At 32.2% G+C, this 17,104-nt stretch overlaps 1 protein-coding gene across 2 annotated transcripts in view; it reads left to right on the top strand.

Moving 5' to 3' along the window:
- Positions 1 to 17,104, top strand: part of PLCB1 (phospholipase C beta 1) — an 831,921-nt gene that overhangs the window by 10,806 nt on the left and 804,011 nt on the right. For both annotated transcript variants that reach the window (XM_031951118.1, XM_031951119.1), the window contains exon 2: positions 14,127 to 14,204. In XM_031951118.1, the coding sequence (XP_031806978.1) occupies positions 14,127 to 14,204 (78 nt within the window). The remainder of the gene's footprint in view (positions 1 to 14,126; positions 14,205 to 17,104) is intronic.

Raw genomic sequence — 17,104 nt, 5'->3', positions numbered from 1 at the left:
TTCTAAAGAGTCTCAGAAAAAAAAATCTATATAAAACAATTCATAAATAAAGGGAATTAATATTTACATACTTCTGAACACATGGTGATCATGATGATACAACTTAACCATTTCATTGCTGATCCTGTTTGTGCTTTCTCATGATTGCCCCAAATCTAAATACAACAGAACAAAGAAAATTAAAAAGAAAAGAAAATCAAGCACTCCTGTCTCCTATTCCCCTAGAGCACTTGGAGGCACTCTTGACAGTGATTAAGAACTGATGTCAACTAGAAATCATTCTTCTCAGCTGAGGAATCAAGTTGTCCTGAGAGAAAATTTTTCCATGAATTCTTTCTGCACAAAGAGCCATTCATTTGGATAAATCATCTCCAAACATCCATTTTCATACAGAATACAACAAAATGTCTTCAGTGATCAATTTTAAATATATGTTGAGCCCACAAAAGGCACACACATAGATTTCTCCTAGGTCACTTTATCACAGAACATCTGAGCTTTCCTTGAAGGTTCCCTATGATGGTATATAATAATCTAAATGGAGTTTTTAGCTTATCCCGTACTAGGATGATCAAGTTATCTTAAAAAGAAATCAAATTCAGAAAAGCTTCATGAGACTCATCCAACTAGTGCTTGCAAACTTCAAATTCTGGAGGATAGTAACTATTCCTAATCAGTATTCATGGGATAATCCTGAATGGCTAGGTTTTTAGTATTAACTTATGAGCAAGCCTTATCAGTGTATTTCTGAATGATAATCAGGCAAACAATTATTTTTTGTTTCATTTTTTTTTTTTTTTTTTTTTAGCAAAAAGCATTTACTAAGATGGTATAGCATGAATAACTAATATAAAATATCCCTTCTAATCTGGCACATTCTCTTTCTTTGCTTTCACAAAGTCCCTAATGAGACTGAGTTCACTATGAATTTTATAAAGGACACAAGTGGGAAAGGGGTAACTCCCAATTATATGAAGTCCTCTTCTCCCTTTGGAGAGTGATCATTAAGTTCCCTGTAGGTATAGCTCTCTAGGAGGTTGTGAGGTTCTACAATCTGTGCCATTATATTCTTTGCCACGAGGAGTCATACTCCCTGAAATTGCTTCCTCTCTTGGATGACTACCTCTTTGTATCTTTGCATAGCATCAAGGGCAGCAAAGTGGTAGAGTGTATAGTGGGCCAGACTGGAATAAGGAAGACCTGAGTTAAAAGAGGGCCTAAGACACTTTCTAGCTAAGGGACCCAGGGCATGTAACTTCACCTTGTTTGCTTACGTTTTCTCATCTAAAAATGAGCTGGAGAAGGAAATGGCAAACCACTTCAGTTTTTTGCCAAGAAAACCTCCAACAGGGTCACGAAGAGCTGGACATGACTGAAATCTTAACATTTGTCCTCAGCATGTCTTTCTGCTCCTGGTTAATGTGTTATCTGTTAGTGGTCCAGTTTCATCACTAACATGATCAATTTAGTCTTGGTAGTGGGAATATGAAAGTCCTTTCTCTTCTTGGTTTAGCCTTCTCTTCTTGGTTCCCCGTGATCTAGACACAAGAATCCTTCTTTAGGATCTCCAGATCTTTTATTCTCAGTTCTCTTGATTGTCAGGTTCTTGGATTGTCTTCTACTAAAATTCTCCTAGTTCCTTAAAACTTCCAGAGGTACAGTTAGCTTGTTTGGAAAGTTGTTTCCCCTTCATGACTCAATAAAAAGATATAACAGAATGTGAATTATCATATTTACATATTTAAAACTTCATTAGGCACTTAAACTGATTATATTACATTAATGGACAAGAGTATGTGAAACATCTCCACCTTAAATCATTTAAAATTGTAAATGTTAAATAGTATTTTTCTTGTCTATTTCAAACCTTTCCATTTACCTAAGGTTTCAGAACTGTGTAAGAAGTATAAGCACATAATTTTAACCCAACAGTTAAAATTGTTATTAGAACAATTCTAAAGAGTTGAGGTAGCAAATAAAAAAAAAGACAACAATGCACATAATTGCCACCATAATACATGAAAATTATGGAATTCATATATAGGCTCTTTTTAAGAGTAAAAGAGAGACAAAATAGAGAACAATTACAAGACCAATCTCAATAAATATTAATGCAAAATTTAAAAATAATATTTTTTCAGGACATTATTACTATTAATTTATAAAATAATTCACTGTTGCCAAATCAGATCCATAAAGCAATATAAGAATAAGGTCAAACTTGGGAGAATAACTAGAAATATTAATCATATAATACATAAAATTAATTAATGCAATATTTTTTTCAATAAATTCAGAAAAAGACTTTGGCAAAAATGTAGTATTAATTTTTATTAAGAACTTAAAAAGTCTTACATATTATTCCAAATAATTAAATATTTAGTATTATATATAGTAAAAGCAATATTGTTTTAAGAACAACTTTGAATGAATATGTTATTTTGACTTTTAAATACCCAAATTAGCTATACGGGACATATATGCTATCTGCATCTAAAGAAAGAACTGAAAAATAAAAGTATATATAGAATAATTTTACACAAATATACCAATTTGAATCTAATAGTAGTCAGTGGGGGGGAGGAGGAGGAGAAATTTACATGATAATTTTGTATTTTTGAAAGATATAAGAAGTTATAAAGTTATAAATAACTTTTATGTGCAATCATCTTTTTATTATATTATGTTATAGAAAGGCTTGTTTTATTCTATAAATCCAATATAAAATTTAATAAGGAAAAATAATAAAAGTTATCAGTAAACTTCCCCCAAAAAACAAAATGATTAAAAAATTAGGTATCAAAGAGTCCTTCTTTAATATGACCATAAGTTTATATTTAAAACTAAGAGTCAGCAATGGACAAAAATTAGAAACTTTCTTATTTGAAAGAGAGGTAAAGCTAGGACGTTCCTTCTCTCCACTGTTATTTGACACAATACAGTGAAACACTAACAAAAATCAGGAAGAAATCATGATGAAAAAATTGCTCTTCAGAATAACTGAGTTTATAAGGTAACTGTGAATTAATTTACCAACACACACAAATTGCTGTCATAATAACTATTAATATTATTTTGTTTTAATTATTAACAAAGCTTTAAGTTGTCTTTCTCTCTATGTTTCTGTCTCTTTCTCTCTCTTTGTCTCTGTCTTTGTCTCTCTTCTGTCTCTTTCTCTCTCTCCCCTTTCCTTCCTCCTCCTCCTCTCTCTGTCTCTATCTTTCTGTCTTGTCTCTGTCTGTGTCTTTCTTCTGTCTCTTTCTCTCTCCCCCCCTTCCCTCCTCCTCTTCCTCTTCCTCCTCCTCCTCTCTTTGTCTCTTGCTGTATCTTTCTCTGCAAACAGTTATTACACACATATACATATACACACACACAGAACTTGTCTTTTAAAAATAAAGGAATATTTGTAAAAAATCATTCTAAAATGACAATGATGTTACCTCAAATCATTTACAGATTTAGTGCTATATCAATCAGATTACCAAGGGTGATATTTTCTAGAAACAGACAAAATAATAACAATATGAATATATTTAGGAAAAAAGTTTCAATGAAAATGAGACCCCCCCCCAATCAAGGTAGCATAGCTTTACTAGACAAATTATAATATAAAGTAATTATCAAAATTATTTGGTATTGATTTAAGTAAAACAGAAAAGTACATAAGTAGAACAGACTTGATAAGTGAGAAAGAGAAGTTGAAGACAGTAATCCAGTGTTTGACAAACATAATTTACTAGAGAACCATTGATTATATCTTCTCCCAGAAGATTGTTCCAGTTATTATTGCATCATTATTTTCTTCTTCCTGTCAAAAACACGATCAAGCCTCCCCAATCCTTTAAAAATAACTCCTTCCAATAACCCTTCCAAAAAAAACAAACACATGAACTCTTCTCCATCATCTTTTCTCTTTCTCAGTTTAAAAGTTGTCTAAACTCATTGTCTCTACTTCTGCTCCCTAGTGTATTCTTCTTATCTATTAAGATAAAATAAAAACTCCTCTTTGGTATTTTAAGATTATTAAAATCTGACCCCTTCCTATCTTTCATGAAATATTTTGTTCACTAATATATGCTTTTTTGCTGCTTTTTTACACAAGATACACCCTCTCCAAATGATGCCTTTGCACAAGAAATCTTTTATGTTAAAAATGAACTCTTTTTTTATTTCCTCCCTTAGAGTGCCTGATTTTAAGATTCAGTTCAGTAATCACTTTCTTCATTAGATTTTCCTGGTCCCTGAAGCCTCCAAAGCCTCTCTCTTAAACATTTCTTATTAATCCTTTATATAGCTTGTTTGCACATATCTTTTGCTTGTTTTTTCCTCCGTCAGATAATGCCCTTGAGGACAAGAACTATCTTTTTGGTATCCCTAGCACTTAGCACATACATGTTAGGTACTTAAATATTTATTAAGTGATAGTTCATAAGATGCTTATAGAAAAAGTAGAAGTGGCAAGAGATAAAAGGAAATGTCAAATTGGATCAAGTATATATAGTAGAGAACCATGCTCAATGAAATGTGGGTATTTTTGGAACCAATTTACAAAGTACCCAAAGGAGATGTTCTCATATTCATGGAACTTACTGGTTCCAAAAATAGTAATCAAAAAAAAATCAATAAACATTGACCTATATGTCAATTTTGCCATCTATGCACAATCTTTTGAGAACAATTCATCTATACATTAATGCAAGATAACTTTGGGGATGATATTAAGTAGACAATAAGCAGGCTTTTGCAAATGATATTAAATATTTTACAATTGATTAAAAAGATATAGAGAATATAACATCCCATTATGATGATTGTTTATTGCTTATGTAAATGCATTTGACTTTTTTACAACATGATGATTTTACTTATCTATAGTTCAAGTGATCACTTACAATTATTAGAAGAAGTACCAGTAGAAATAACTTTTCAATAACTCATTGATAATGAATATCAAGTAAGACATAAAATAGATCATATATGTCAAAAGCATCTGTCACTTTGATGAAGGTTTTCCAGTACAAAGTCCATATCAAGGAGGAATTCCCTATGCTTGGTGAGGTCCTCTATATGTTCTTATTTATGAATGACATTGTGATCATTGTATTAAGTCCAAAAACATTGCAGAACAACTTGACTGCAATCATACAACAGAGTTTGTCTTGTCTATCCATACAGGAAAGATCAAATGGATGCCAATGTCAATTACTTAGATTTTAATATATAGCTGAATGGAAAAATGTAGCATTTGCACACTTTGGAACAGGCAGTCCAAGTGGACAATGAGTTAAGGACTCACACCTTTGAAAAACAATAGAGCACATTGTATTGCACTTGCAAGATACTTTTACAGATGCTGAGCTTCGAGGGATAACAAATACCCATATTTCTAAATGAAAATATTTTTACCAGTATTGTTGTTAGTCAATTAAACCTCTTCCTTTGAAGAATCATAAACATTAGCATCACACAGAGTAATAAAAAGCTACGTGATAGATAAGAGCAAATAAAATAAAACAAAACAAAACATAGACCCTATTATGACCTCTAAAGAACCTAAATAAAAAATGTCAACAAATAATTGTATCACAATAAGAGAGGATAGGTTGGTCACGTCAAGAATGAAGGATGACAAATAGATGGCGGCCTTTATTTCTATTGTCACTATGTCAGGAGAAATTGTAAAAGACCTTGACCAAAACATTGGGTAGACTTCCTTTCCTGAAATTTTTAGAAGTAGATAAGAACCTCATAGGATGGGTAGACATAGATAAGTTGAAATATGCATGCATTGTAGTTCCTGAACTGATCATCTATGAGAATCTATTTGAATGTTTGAGTTGAGAATAGTCAAAATATAAAGTGAATTGACATTACACACATGCATACACACACAAAACATCAATAAAAATTCTTCAGTGGGTACATATATTCAAATGATACATATAGATGTTTCAAAAGAATTTCAAACTATAGATGAATAAGTAAAATATTTTCCAAATTAACATTTATAAAAAAATACAAATTAAAACAATGGTATTTCCCTTCTTGCTTTGCAAATCGAGAAAGATAATGACAATCTGACAATTAATATGAATGGGCTTTGGAAAGACAGTCACTCTGTTGGTTTAGCTCTGAATTGGTCCAGTTATTTTGTACACAAACTTGGAATTAGGAAAGTAAATGACTGAACTGTCTGTGCCCTTTCAGCTACAAATCCAATATATACTCCAAGGAATTTAAAGACAGAAGCAAAGGTCCAATATATTTCAAAAATATTCATAGGATTACTCTTGGTGTCAATAAAGAATTAAAAACAAAGTAGTTTCCCATCCATCTGGGAATATTTGGGGAAAACAGTGTACAAATGTAATAGTTAATTATTGCAAAGTAAGAAATTATATGTGTGTATATATTATAGATCCATATATACTATATACATACATGCATGTACATATACATACATGATAAATTTAGAGAAACTTGGAAAGAATGATATGAATTGAAGATTGAAATGAGAATCTAAATTCAATATGAATAGTGATAGTTATTTAATCATTTAATTGTGTCTGACTTTTCAAATCTTTGGAGACCATCTTATCCATGGGGTTTTCTTGACAAAGATACTGGAATGATTTTCCATTTCTTTCTCCAGTGGATTAAGGTTAGCAGGGGTTAAGTGATTTTCCAGGATCTTTCAACTAGTTAGTGTATGAGGTACCATTTGAACTCAGTTCTTCCAGAATCCACCTCTAATACTGTATTCACTGAGCTATCTCATGCTCAGGGATTACAATAGTGTAGATTAAAAGATCACTAAAAGTTAGTTAAAATTTGAATAATTGAAAAATCAATAAAGGATCCAAGAAGCAGATAATGAAAAATTCCTCTTTCCTTATGGCAGAGAAGAAAATAATACTTAGACAAAAGTGTGGTTAGATTCTGTCACATTATTTGATGGTCTTGCTTAACTATTTTCCCCTCAAAAGACTCTTCCCAAGACCCAAAATGACTACAGTAAAAGCAAAAATCCTTAATAAAACAGAGTGAAAATGATACATAAATAAAATTTATATCAAACTTTTGTTAACAATTTATATTTTATTAAACATATTTACATGTCTTTTTTTCTGTATAAAAGTTAATATTTACTTTCAGAATATCATTATTATTTATAATTAACCACAGTTAAAAATTCTCTCCAATCCAAACTGAATCTGAGATTCACAGATTGTTACAAGATTATCTCACTGATTACTTTCATTTTACCTATGACGAAACAGTTCAAGAGAGATAAGGTGACATGTTGGAAGTGTATCCTTAAGCAGAGATACTGAATTAGAATTGAAGTCTCTTGATTTTTGCTCACTACTCAATATGCTGTAGCAAGCTGCTTTTCTTTATGTCTCTAGAGATATAATTGCAATCATAAACTGGTATGGTCAAACTTTTTCACATTTTTCCATGCCATATTTAGTGATTTAAAAATTTGTATAGAAGATAATCTTTTAATGGTAACTTCAGAACCTCTTAAATTCTTCATTTCCTTTAAGTTTATATAATCTCAAAGTATACATATGATGGATATAAAAAGATTCAGAACTTGAATAGACTGGATTTCCTATGTCATTCCATACCTATTTCCTAGTCCCCAAGAAAAATATCCTATAAAAAAAATATCCTTCAGGTCAGGAAGGATATGAAGTTCTAAAGAATGAGTTTCTAGAGACATAAAGTGAAGCAATTCTGATGAGAAATAAAAGAGAATTTGTCTAGACAGATATGTGTATGAAAAGGGACTTACCAACCAAGTTATACTTTAAAAACAATAAAGTAGATAGATAGATAAGTTAGACAGTTATATACACAGAATGTAGAAGGAAGGACAGATAATATTTCTAAGAATAAAAATCAAGCTACTTGCCCTAGAAGTAATAGAATCTTGTATCTCTTCTTTTTTTAACAGTCATAAAAATTTCCTTTGTCAGTCCTGTGCTTCTTATGCCATTTTTCATTAGCTTTCAAGAAATCATTGACAAGACTCAGGAATCATATCTTTCAGCTATTTCATTTTCTTTTCCTAAGATATGATTTATTTGTTCTTGGTAACTTAAAATAGAGGAGGCTAGAACCCTCTTACCTAGGTATGAACTTCCCATTAGCCATCTCCTGATCCTTCTTGTCTTAATATCATCTTCTTTGGTAGGAAAAACAGAAACAGTAATTAACCTTGATCTTAAAATTTTCCTCAATTCAAACGGAATCTGAGATTCACAGAATGCTTTAAGATCATCTCACCAAGCCCTCTTATTAAACATCTGAAGAAAAAAGCCTATATAGGGATTTAGTGGAAGACACATGTATTCTTAGTGGGAGGAACTGGATTGAAATTGAAGTATCCTAATTTTGTTCACTGCTCATTGTGTTACACTAAAATACTTTCTTAATATCTCTAGAGCTGTAACTGTAATTGTTAGCTTATATGATCAATCCTTTTGACATTTTCTATGCCATATTTAATTATTTAAAAATAAATGTGCATGATAATCTCTTAATATCACTTCCAATCATCCTGAATTTTCCACTTCCTCCAGTTTACATAGTCCTAAATTGGATCATAAGAGTTAAGTATTAGTAAAAACTAAGTTAAGTAAGAAATAAGCAACTCTACCATTTCTTTGTTCTTACGAATCATCACTGCCTCCATAATAAATAGTGGTCCTATCCTTTCTTTTATTTACCTTACTTGCTTCAGAATATTTTAAGAAACTAATAAACTAAGGAATTTTTTTGTTGTTGTCTGTGTTCTTTGTTGAAAGTTTCAGATCATTTTAGCTTGAGCATGCTGATGATACTTTTAAAGGAATGTGACATGCTTCTGTATTCAATTCAACAAACATTTATTAAGTGCTTACTATGTGCTAGGTATTGTGTTAAGCTCTAGGGATACAAAAAAAAAAAAAAATCAAAAGATAGCCCACAAGGAGTTTATAATTTCATGGAAGAAAGAAAATTTACAAAGTGAGCTGTGTATGGGATAAATAGAAATTATTAACAATGCAAAATACTGGAAATGAGAGTGGTTGTAGAGTCTTCCTATAGGAGAGATTTACATAATACTTCAAGGAAGCCAGGGAGATCAGTAGTTGGAGCTGAGGAGAGTGCACATTCTAGGAATGGGGGACAGTCAGAGATAATGTCCATAGCAAAGAGATGGAGTACTTTGTTTGCAGAATAATCAGGAGATCAATGCAGAATACATATGGGGGAGTAAGTGTAAGATATCTATAAAATTAGGACAGGGTTAGGTGAAAATGGATTTTGAATACTAAACAAATAATTTTATATTTGCTCCTGGAGGCAATAGGAATCTACTGGAGTAGGATAGTTTCATGTTCAGACTTGTGTTTTAGGTAAATCACTTTAATCATTGAACAGAAGATGGAATGGAATGGTGAGGAAGACAGACTCACCAGTGGAGTATTTTTGTAGTCCAGACCTGAAGTGCCTTTATCTGAGGCACTAGAATGGCACCAGTATTAGAGGAGAAAATAGGATATGGCAGAAAGATGCTGCAAAAGTAAAATCAACAGGCCTTGACAACAGCTTCAATATTGGAAGTGAGAGATAATGAGAAATTGAGGATGGCTACTAGATTGTGAATCTGAAGGACTGGAAAGAAGGTATTGTCTTCTGATTGGTTGGCTATTGTCCTGCCTTCTCAAAGAGGACCAAAATGACATCACTGTGAGAGATGAGTTGCATTGTGTCCGACTGTGGCTGATCAGACCGATAGGATTTTGGAATGATGTCCCATGTGATCTTCTACAGTAATAGGTAATGTGGGAGGGAAGGGTTTAGAGGAAAAGATGAGTTAAATTTTGAGAAAAGTGAATTTAAGAAGTTTACTAGACATGCAAATAGAGATTAGCACAGAGATTGGGGAAGGAAAGGTAGATAGGAGAATCATCTGCATAAAGAAGATACTTAAATCCATGGGAGCTGGTAAGATCACTAAATGAAGAAGTTGAGGAGAAATAGGATCAAGATAGACTCCTAAGGGGCTTCTATAGTTAGTTAGAGGCCATGATTTGGGGAAGATGCAGAAAAAGAGACCAAGAAATAGTTAGCTAGGTAGAAGGAAACCAGGAGAGAACAGTGTCCTGAAAACCTAGAGAGAAGAGAGTATTTAGGAGGAGAGAGTTATGAAGTGTCAAGAGCTACAGAGGGGTCAAAAAGAATGAGAATTGAGAAAAAACAATTGGATTTGGCAACTAAGAGATCATTAGTAATTTTATAAAGAGCAGTTTTGATGGTATGATAAGGTCAGAAGTCCGATTGTAAGGAGGTTAAGAAGAGAGTGAGAGGAAAGTAGAGGCACCTGTTGTAGATGGACTTTTAAAGTTTAGTACCAAAGGGAAAAGAGAAATACTTTGTTAGCAGTGATGCAAGAATCAAGAGAGGGTTTTTTTCAAGATAGGTAAGACATAAGCATGTTTTCAGGCAGAAGGAAATGAGTTAGTAGAGAGGGAGAGATTGAAAATAAGTGAAAGAGTGTGAATGACAGAGGGACATTTTTTGGAGGAGATGGGATAGAATGGGATCATTTGAACAAGTGGAAGCATTAGTCATGGTCGGGAGTAAGATCACTTCATCATTTGAAACAGGGGTGAAGGAGGAGAAAATGGCAGGTCACCTGAATGAGAAAAGAGGAAAAAGAGGGACTTTACAGTGAATGGCCTCAGTTGTTTTTGTAAAATATGAGGCAAGATTGTCTATTCCTCCATTGTTCTTTGCCTAAACTTAGGGTAAACAGAGGTTTTATTGATAGCTCTTTTCTTAAATTTTGTCTTCTGTGAATTTCTTAGCATTTCCAGTTCTATTCTTCCTTCTTTGTGACTCTCTATGGTAACTAGCAGGGGATATTTGTAAGCAATATATCCTTTCCTTATCCTTGTTAGTCTAAATTCCTTTTGATTTGATTTGCTAGATTTGTGACAAATTCATCCTTATTAGCTTTTGCTAGGTGAGCTCTGCTCCAGAGGAATATGCTAGGCAAATATTCTAAGCTGTGGTTCAGAAATCTTTCCAAGAATTCTTCTCTACATGGATGTATATTGGAAGAAATGGATTTTTTAAAATATTAAGCCACAAATTCTAGCTCATTTTAAATTTGAGCTAGAAGTTTCCATGGTGCTATTTTGTTACTAATGGAAGCTCTTTTTGGTCTCTTATGTAGAAAATCAACTGACTAAAATTAGAACTTGTTTCTAATTTCATTTTAGCAACATTGTATAAAAATACTCTTATTGATCAGAAACCTAGAAATATTTTCAGCAACTTCTATTTCATTACAGTGTAACCTTTTAATATTAAACTAATTCTTATATTAAATTGTTTGATACTTTAAGAGATTTATGATTTCAGTTGCAGAATATACCTTCCATCCAGGCAGATTTTAAAATTTCTTCCCCGTGTACATCTATGGGTTGTTGTTTTTTTTTTTTTCCAATCTTTCCCAGAATCTCCATATCACAGAATTTTTGAATTGGAAGAGACCTCATAGGCATCTACTTCCACGTATACCTGAACAGGAATCCTGTCTATACAATATGTCTAACATGTATTTAGCATTCACTTAAAAACCAAGAGTAATGAATGCCCCTACTATATCCTATTTAACTTAGAAAAGGGTTTGATGTACAACGAATCTTTGACAAAAACTTGTTGAATTGGATTGATTCCTATTGACCCTATAAAGGACTTTAGATATTAAATCATGCAATCCCCTCATTTCAAAGATAGGGAAAGATTTATCTAAAGTTATAAAGCTGGCAGTTGAAGCAGAAGAGAACTAAGGTTTCCTGACTCCATATTTATTACTTTGGCAACATTATTCCATTATTGAAAGGTTTTAACTATTGAGGAATTGATCTTAGAATCCTAAGATATAGTGCTCAAAAACTCATGTGCTCCAATAATTCATTTTGGAGATGAAGATTTGAACCCTTATTTTCTGATCTCAAAATCCATTGCTTTTCCTTTTTACTCCGTAATATTGCCCTACTGGATGAAATTTTTAAAAATTACATTTTGTTTTATAAAATAATAAAATTTAACAACTTTGTTTAACACTTTTTAAAGAACTCTTCCTACAACACTATTTTCACATAGGTACTGCTAGTATTTAGCCCTATTTTATACATGAACAAACTGAGGTTCAGTGATGCAAACTGACTTGCCCAAGTCACATAACTAATATTAGGGCTGGCAACTAAACCTACATTCCAAATCTAGTCAGTGCTCTTTCTGTAACAATGCACTTCATTTTTAAAAAGGAAATGCCTTGTTTAGGGTGAAGGATTCCATTTCTAAACCTTGAATGGTTTTTTGATTGCATTTGTTGTTATTATTCAGTTGTGTCAGTCTTACCTAACTCTTTGTGATCCCATTTGGAGATTGGAGTTCAAATTCTATTTCTTTCTCCAGCTCAGTTTATAGACGAGGAAACCAAGATAAACAGGATGAAGTGACTTGCCCAAGGTCCTTTAGCTACTAAGAGTCTAAAGTCATATTTAAACTCATGTGGATAAGTTTTCCCAACTTCAGGCCTGGCACTTTACCCGCTGCACCCATCACTCGTCATGTTCTATCAGTGGTTCTGCTAACTTTTGTTTTTTTCCTATGGGAACATCATGACTCCCTCAGGATAAAGTGATCTTATGACCATACAGATTAACTCAGCATTTGATACTCAACACCATCTCACCTTCTTCAGTTGCCTCTCCTTCTTAATGGAAGACTAAAGGAAGAGCAATAATCTCCCATAGCCTTCCTCTGTAGAGGATTCAGCTTCCAAGTAGTTGTCCATTTTCTGCTAGCAACTTTGCTTGGGTTAAACTCCACAGATCACCACTCTCTGCCTACCCCACTCCTATTTCAATTTCCTTTTGTGTATTGTTTTTCCTTATTATATTTTAAACTCCTTAAAGGCAGGGACTGTTTTTCTCTTTTTTTTTTTATCCCCAGAACTTAGCATAGTACCTGGCATATATTAGGTGTATAATAAATATTTACTATTTAGTTATTGTACTGTATTATATAATTTAATTATCTTAGAGATGAAGATTTTATCCTAACCTCAGCTTGCATTGGGAAAATGAATAAAGAGTCTACCCACTATAGTGAAGGCCTCTTTTGGCATCTCTGGAGTACTGTTATACAATTCTGATTATTCATGTGTCATCTTGAAATTCTCTGCATGTAATAATCATATCTCTGGATTTTGGTCACGTCCTTGATAAAGTATTCCAAATAAATTCTTTCACAGAAACCAGAACAATTTCCATAGAATTTTATTTTGTTTTGGCCATATCTGTGGTATGGCAGCATAGAATAGTAGAAGGTTGGACTTGGAATCAGTAAGTTCTTGTTAAAGTACTTATTGTAATTCATACAAACAATATTATTATGAGCAAGTCACTAAAAACCTCATAGTCCATGAAGATCTCTGAGTATAAGTTTAAGAATCAGAGAGGTAGAGAAAGGATAAAGCATAAACATAATTATCATGATTTTTTTTTTGGTTCATATATGAAAACACACACAAACACACACACACACAAACCCTAAACAAACAAAGAAAAAAAAACTGGTCATTTCTTTCTCCTCAATGTACCTCTATTAAAGAGATATTATATTTCCAGTGAGAAATAATCTTTCTTTCAAAAGTATGCATTTCTGAAAATTATCATGAGAAAGAAAAGAAATTTCAAATATTTTAATGTAATGAGCATAATATATGTGAATTTTATTGAAAAAACATGCAAATGTCAGAAAATATAATTTGAATCAGGCCTGTTTGTTTTATAAGATGTATATAAATTTATTTATTGTTATCTTAGAAACAGAAATGCTGTGATATTTTGGTTGATCTCATTTCCTTGAATAGATAGAATTTTGGAAACATTATGAACTAGCATAGGTTTTTATTTAAAATTTTAAAATTTTAAGTGTTGAAAAATTACAGTGACAAATAAATATTAAAAAGACTAAAATCAAAGTAGGTTTATAAAGCAAAGGCCCATAGTCGTCTTAAAATACTATATTTTTTCCTCCTTTATTTCCAGGACTCCACTATTGTTACTCCAATTATTCTGAGGACTGATCCACAAGGATTTTTCTTTTATTGGACAGATCAAAATAAGGTAAGATATGTGATACCTTACCTTCTAAACTATCTGAAAATTGTTATTTGATGGAACACTTTGTTTCTATTTTTTTTTTTTTGAAAAATCACGTGTGTATCGACTGAATGGTTTCTGAATCTGTTGTTGCTTTTCCAATTTTATGTAACACTCCCAGTCTTTGTTGCCTATTATAAAAATTTTAGTAACTAAGATTTAAGAACCTGTTAAGGAAATTTTTACTGGTTATCTAGAGTCTGGATTCTGAATATAAATCCAAAATCTGTACTTATATATCAAACAGATGTACTTCAATAAATCTTTGCATTTTCTCTAGTTGAATGTTCTATCAGAAAAGAATAGGTGGAAAGATATAACATATTTATCATATTATCCGATTGTGCTCTTTCGATTACTCTTTTATTAATACTTTTTTGTTATATGTTGATAGAGCTATCAACATAAAAATCTGGTTAAATTTGAGTTTGTTCCTATTATTGTTCATTGATTGCTTCTCATTCCCACCTCAACCTAAAAAGTGGAATGATCAAAGGGAAAGTGAACATTAATGAAAATGCCCTTTACTGACACCTTTCTATCCTATCTTCTTCTTTCTTCTCCATTAAATTATAAATAATAATTTGACCTTGATAATTTGTTCAGGTGAGCTGATATAGGAAGTGTTTCATATACTTTCATCAAGTAAAGTGAATATTTCATTTTGTTGTTAGCAGAGACCTTCAAAAAACCTTTCAAGGTTTTCTAACAAAAAATTATTCACATACTTTATAGAATAATTCACTAAAGATAATCCATACTGAATTAAGCAAACTTGAAATTACTGTTATTTATATTTGGCAGCCAATTAGTCACTAAGACAATTTTAGTAACCCCTCTCAGAATAATTCCTCCAATCTCTCTGCTCAAAATTCCTGGAGGAATCTGGAGAGATTTTCTTATATCATGCTTGTAAACCCCACTAGTGTTGTTTTCATTAACAGTCAACTAGCAAATAGTTTTAACAAAGGTATTTAGTCATATGGTAGTTACAAAAACTGTTTTCCTTTAAATATGGAGTATATTGTCCCACAATTTTACATAAGACTCATTGAGAGAAGAGGCACAAAATAAAGTACAAAAAAGTAAGGACCACATGCAGGGAACACATATAGCAAAGGGAAAACAACTCTTGGCTATTGGAAATTATTTTTTTTCTTAATACAGTCTTCATGGAGTTTTTTCTTTTAGATTACAAGCATCAGTATTTTTGTAGGGTAATCTGCTGCTCTGTTATGAGGCATCCCATTCCCTGAAGTAACTATTCTTCTCAGCTGGATATGTAGTCTCTTACTGGTCCTATCTCTCTTATTCTAAAAGAGTCCCTGTTAATGAGCCAGACTCTTTAATAAAATGATCAGTAGAGGGTAGGATGTTGAAAGACAAATATTCTCCTTCCTTTTCTCCATATCACCCTCCCTTCACCAACAGTCATTCCCACTTGAGGATTTGGCTCTAATCTCTGATTTAAAATTCTTGACATTACTTATTATTTAGCTCATTGATTGACAAGTTTATTGTTTGCTGTTTTTATATACAATCTAAGAGGTAGCATTTGATCTACTCAATAAGATGTTTTCTATGTGTCAGATCTGCTTTTTATCTAGTTGTCTCTATAATCCTCTTAAATTGATTAAAGGCTTTTTCCTACCTGTATCATATTTTTTGATTCAATGATTCAGTCTAAGTAGCTGAGACTTCTGTGATATATTAATTGGGATCAGAGTAGAAAGCTAATTTTGAACAAGAATATTAAAATAAATTGATTGTAATGGCAGTTGTCCTACATTTTACTTCACACTGAGGAAAATACTCTATAATGTCTCTGTATACATGGAGATTACCATCTTAAGAAGAAAGTTAGTTTGCCAGAGTAGAGCAGGAGTAGTGTCAAATGCGATTAAGACTCAGGTATAATAATTAAAATATTGTCACATTTACACAGTGAATTGGACAGCATCCTGGTATTACTCCTTTATTAATTTTCCCATGATTAATAATCTTATTGAGTTTTACCTTCCTTTACCTACCTTTTCTTACCATCCTCAGGTGCTATAACTATAACTTTACCACATATCTGGGCTCAGTTTAACATTAATTTGTAGAAGAAGCAGAGAAAATTGCTCCAACTTATCCTGTCCTTTGGGGAGGGCTACAAGGATTGTTTGTAAGCTGAACTTTAGCCCTGATGCCTCTCTTAACCCTAAAGTTCAGATCCAATAAATATCACTGTTGGTATTAACATGTAGAATTTTCTCATTTGGATTCACTAAAGGTAAAGCTGTTCATGAGCAAAGGTATTTTTTGTGCCTCCAAGAATGGCATATGATTTTGAGAGTAGGTTAAAAAGCAGAGGATCTGGACCATAGTTTGGATATAATTCATTTAAAGTTCATTTTTATTTTGAAATTGTGAAATTGCCCTGGGATGAACCTGGAGGATATAAAATGAAGAGATACCAGTTGCTAGCAATGCTTCTTGGCCACTAATTCTGGTTTGAAGGTGTGGAATTTTCTGAGTTCAGTGACTTGCTGCATTTCTGACCTCTAGTGTATGCATTTATTTTGTGTGTGTGTGTGTGTGTGTGTGTGTGTGTGTGTTTATTTATAAAACAATGCCCAAAGTTTATTATTTGACTTTTAAATACTTTTGGCTTTGACATTCCCTTCTGTTTCCTACTGTTACATGTGAAACAATGGCCTGGAAGAGTTCTATTTTAAAAAGCTATTTTTAGAATTGTTATAGCCATATTCATGAAAAATACATTTATAATGCCCAGAGCATTTTTAAAGGTTGGTTATTTGTATAAGAAACTTAAGTGTCAATTTGATTTTTTAACTTGTAAATCAAGTTTCTATAAAAGC

Source organism: Sarcophilus harrisii, chromosome 2 (assembly GCF_902635505.1).
Source record: "Sarcophilus harrisii chromosome 2, mSarHar1.11, whole genome shotgun sequence".
In the NCBI taxonomy this organism is placed as follows: domain Eukaryota; kingdom Metazoa; phylum Chordata; class Mammalia; order Dasyuromorphia; family Dasyuridae; genus Sarcophilus; species Sarcophilus harrisii.
The sequence above is the reverse complement of the archived record's forward strand: the minus strand, read 5'-3'. Positions and strand labels throughout refer to the sequence as shown.